This window comes from Galeopterus variegatus, unplaced genomic scaffold (genome assembly GCF_000696425.1).
Source record: "Galeopterus variegatus unplaced genomic scaffold, G_variegatus-3.0.2 Scaffold443, whole genome shotgun sequence".
Lineage (NCBI taxonomy): Eukaryota > Metazoa > Chordata > Mammalia > Dermoptera > Cynocephalidae > Galeopterus > Galeopterus variegatus.
The window spans coordinates 277,746-280,289 of record NW_007726554.1 but is presented as its reverse complement, the minus strand read 5'-3'; the positions used below and the strand labels follow the sequence as shown (position 1 = coordinate 280,289).

Genomic DNA, 2,544 nt, shown 5'->3' with positions numbered 1-2,544 from the left:
AAAAAAAAAAAAAAAAAAAAAAAGCTAACTCTAATTGCCCAAGTGGTAAATAGAAATAGGGACATCTGGGCCACAGTATTTGAGAAATGTTCACAGGCACCATAGGACGTGGCTACGGACACCATGGGACAAATGTAGCCAAGAGAGTGACCAGGACAACCTACAGAAGAATGTCTGCATCCTCTTTGGCTTCTGTCTTTGTTTCTTCCTATTTGGCAAAACATGCCTTCCATCTTTGAGTGGTGACAGGCTTTCTAGAGAAGAGATGAAGGATTTTCATGAGGATACCGGAGATCCTCAGCTGGAAACTTTCCAGAAGGCAAAGGATCTGATACCTAAGCCTAAGTGCAGGTAGAGAAGGAGTGTCCTGGGACAGTGACAGTACCTGGCATAGGCAGAGGCCCCCAGGGGTGGCCTGTGACAGGGAGGGTCTTTAGTAACCAGGGGTTGCCCATGTGTGTGTGAGGTCACCCTCTTGGCTACTGCTGCAGGGCCAGCAGGGATCCAGGCCGAAAGGAGGGTCTGACCTGGGCAAAGACAGACACCCACAGAGCTCCATGTGGCAACAGGAAGCGCAGCAGGAGTGAACTGTTCACTCTCAGCGTCATGTGTGGAAACAGGACTGACTTCTTAGAATTTAAGACCTGAAAATTCTTGAACAATTGGCGGGAGGATTATGTAGGAAATGCTACACAAGGAAAATACTGGATGACCTACTAATAAGATAGGTTATTTCAAGTATTCAGTTGGAAAAATAAGTGAGACCTGGTGTGTTAGGTTAGCTGAACTCATATCTTATTGGTTATACACCCATTTATTCATTCACTAATTCACTCATTCATTTAGGCCATTGACAAAAGATTCTCTATCACAAGATATTGAAAGTGTGGTTGGTGCACTGTAGAGACCCCCTGGGTTTCAGAAGAGGAATCACAGAGTCATATATGATGCAGGGGCCAGTCCAACCCAGTCAAGGAGCTCCCCTTCGTGTTATGAAGTCACCACCTCCTCTAGAAGGGTTTCCTGGGACCACAGAGGACATGCACAATTTGGGATAGATGTGTATGTTAATATTTTTCGGGTGGCCGTATCCAAATAGAACATATGCGAAGGGGATACTGTTTATAATTACAAAAGACACAAAGTGGGACACTGTTTGCCCTCAGAGTCCTGGGCAGGAAGGTTTCATCTCAGGTATCACCTCAGAGTCCTGGGCAGGAAGAGGCTCCAGGCTTGCCTTGAGTCTCCACTGACCCCAGGCTCCTTGACCTTGGGCCCCTTTTCTCCTGGGGCAGAGTCCCAGAACAGAGACGGGATACTCCGGTCTTAGGCTTGGAAGGCTGCAGCTCTAAGCCTCTTGCTCGAAGCTGTAATATTGGACACATCCAGGGCTCTGTCTCCAGGATCTGTCTCCTTCCCGTCCCATGGCTCTGCCACCCTTGCACCTCGTGCCTGCCGTGTAGCCACAGCACTGCACAGGCACCTCTGCTCTGCAGAGACGGAAGTCACAGGGGTGAGGTGGCGATGCCCATAGCAGTGGGAGCTTTTTTTTATCAGGCCAGTGACCCCAGCACTGCAGGACTGGCTGGCTCCCTCCGCATTCACCCCATATTCCCAGCCTGTGTTCTTCAAGGTCTCCTTGGCTCTGCCCTTTGAAAGATGGCAATTCTTAACTTTCCTCCATGCAGGAAGAAAACTCTGATCTTACCGAGGGTTCAGTAGAGTCTCCTTTTATCTCTTCCCACACTCTGGGTTTTTTTCATGGGCTCTGATGGCAACTCCATATTATTGCATTGACCAGTCCCATTCCCTCTCACTGTAATCTCATATGGGGCTTCAGGCTCAGGCTAATGTGAGCCCCAGTTCTGTTATCTGTGACATGTAGATGATAGCTTCTACATTAGAGCATTGTTTTAAAGACCGGATATCATTTATACAGAATGCCAAGTGCAGGGTAAGTATTCCATAAATGGCAGGTATTCTAATTATATTTTTCTCCAGGGGAATACTAGCACTTTCTGCAGCAAGTATCTGCTCCATGCATGTTGCACCTTAGAGGGCCAGAAGGAGTGGAACCCTGGATTTTAAGTGATGCAAACTCTAAAGATGGTCCTGTGTACTAGAGCAGAAGACAGAAAAAGCAGGGGAATCACAAAAGCCATTTTTCTGCTGTGTTACAGAGCTTCTCACCAAGACGAAGGACTCTGTGCCAGCCAGTCAGCCAGCCAGCCTCCTATCTGCAGCCTTGATGATCACTGCCTGCATCAGAAGACGCCAGCATATATCCCCAGTCTGCATTGTGTTTGGGAAATAGGACTAAAAATAAAATCTCCTCCCAACCCAGAAAACAGCTCCACAAAGGAAGAAAGAAAATAAAACAGTTTAGTTATTGAGTAAGCATTAAACCAGAACGTGATGTGCATCACAGGCAATCCACTAAGATTGCAGAAGGAAAGAAATCTCAGCCAGTTAGACAGACAAGCAGATATGACTCATTACATACATGTTCTCAAGATCAATAATACCTAGTCTCAACAAATATGA

The 2,544-nt window shown here is 46.8% G+C and overlaps 1 gene segment (V, D, J or C); it reads left to right on the top strand.

The window, feature by feature from the left end:
* LOC103587351 overlaps positions 1–526 on the top strand; it is a 1,886-nt gene extending 1,360 nt beyond the window's left edge. Inside the window, 1 exon segment of the V gene segment in view lies at positions 492–526. Coding sequence covers positions 492–526 — 35 coding nt within the window.
* Positions 527–2,544: the final 2,018 nt, after the last annotated feature.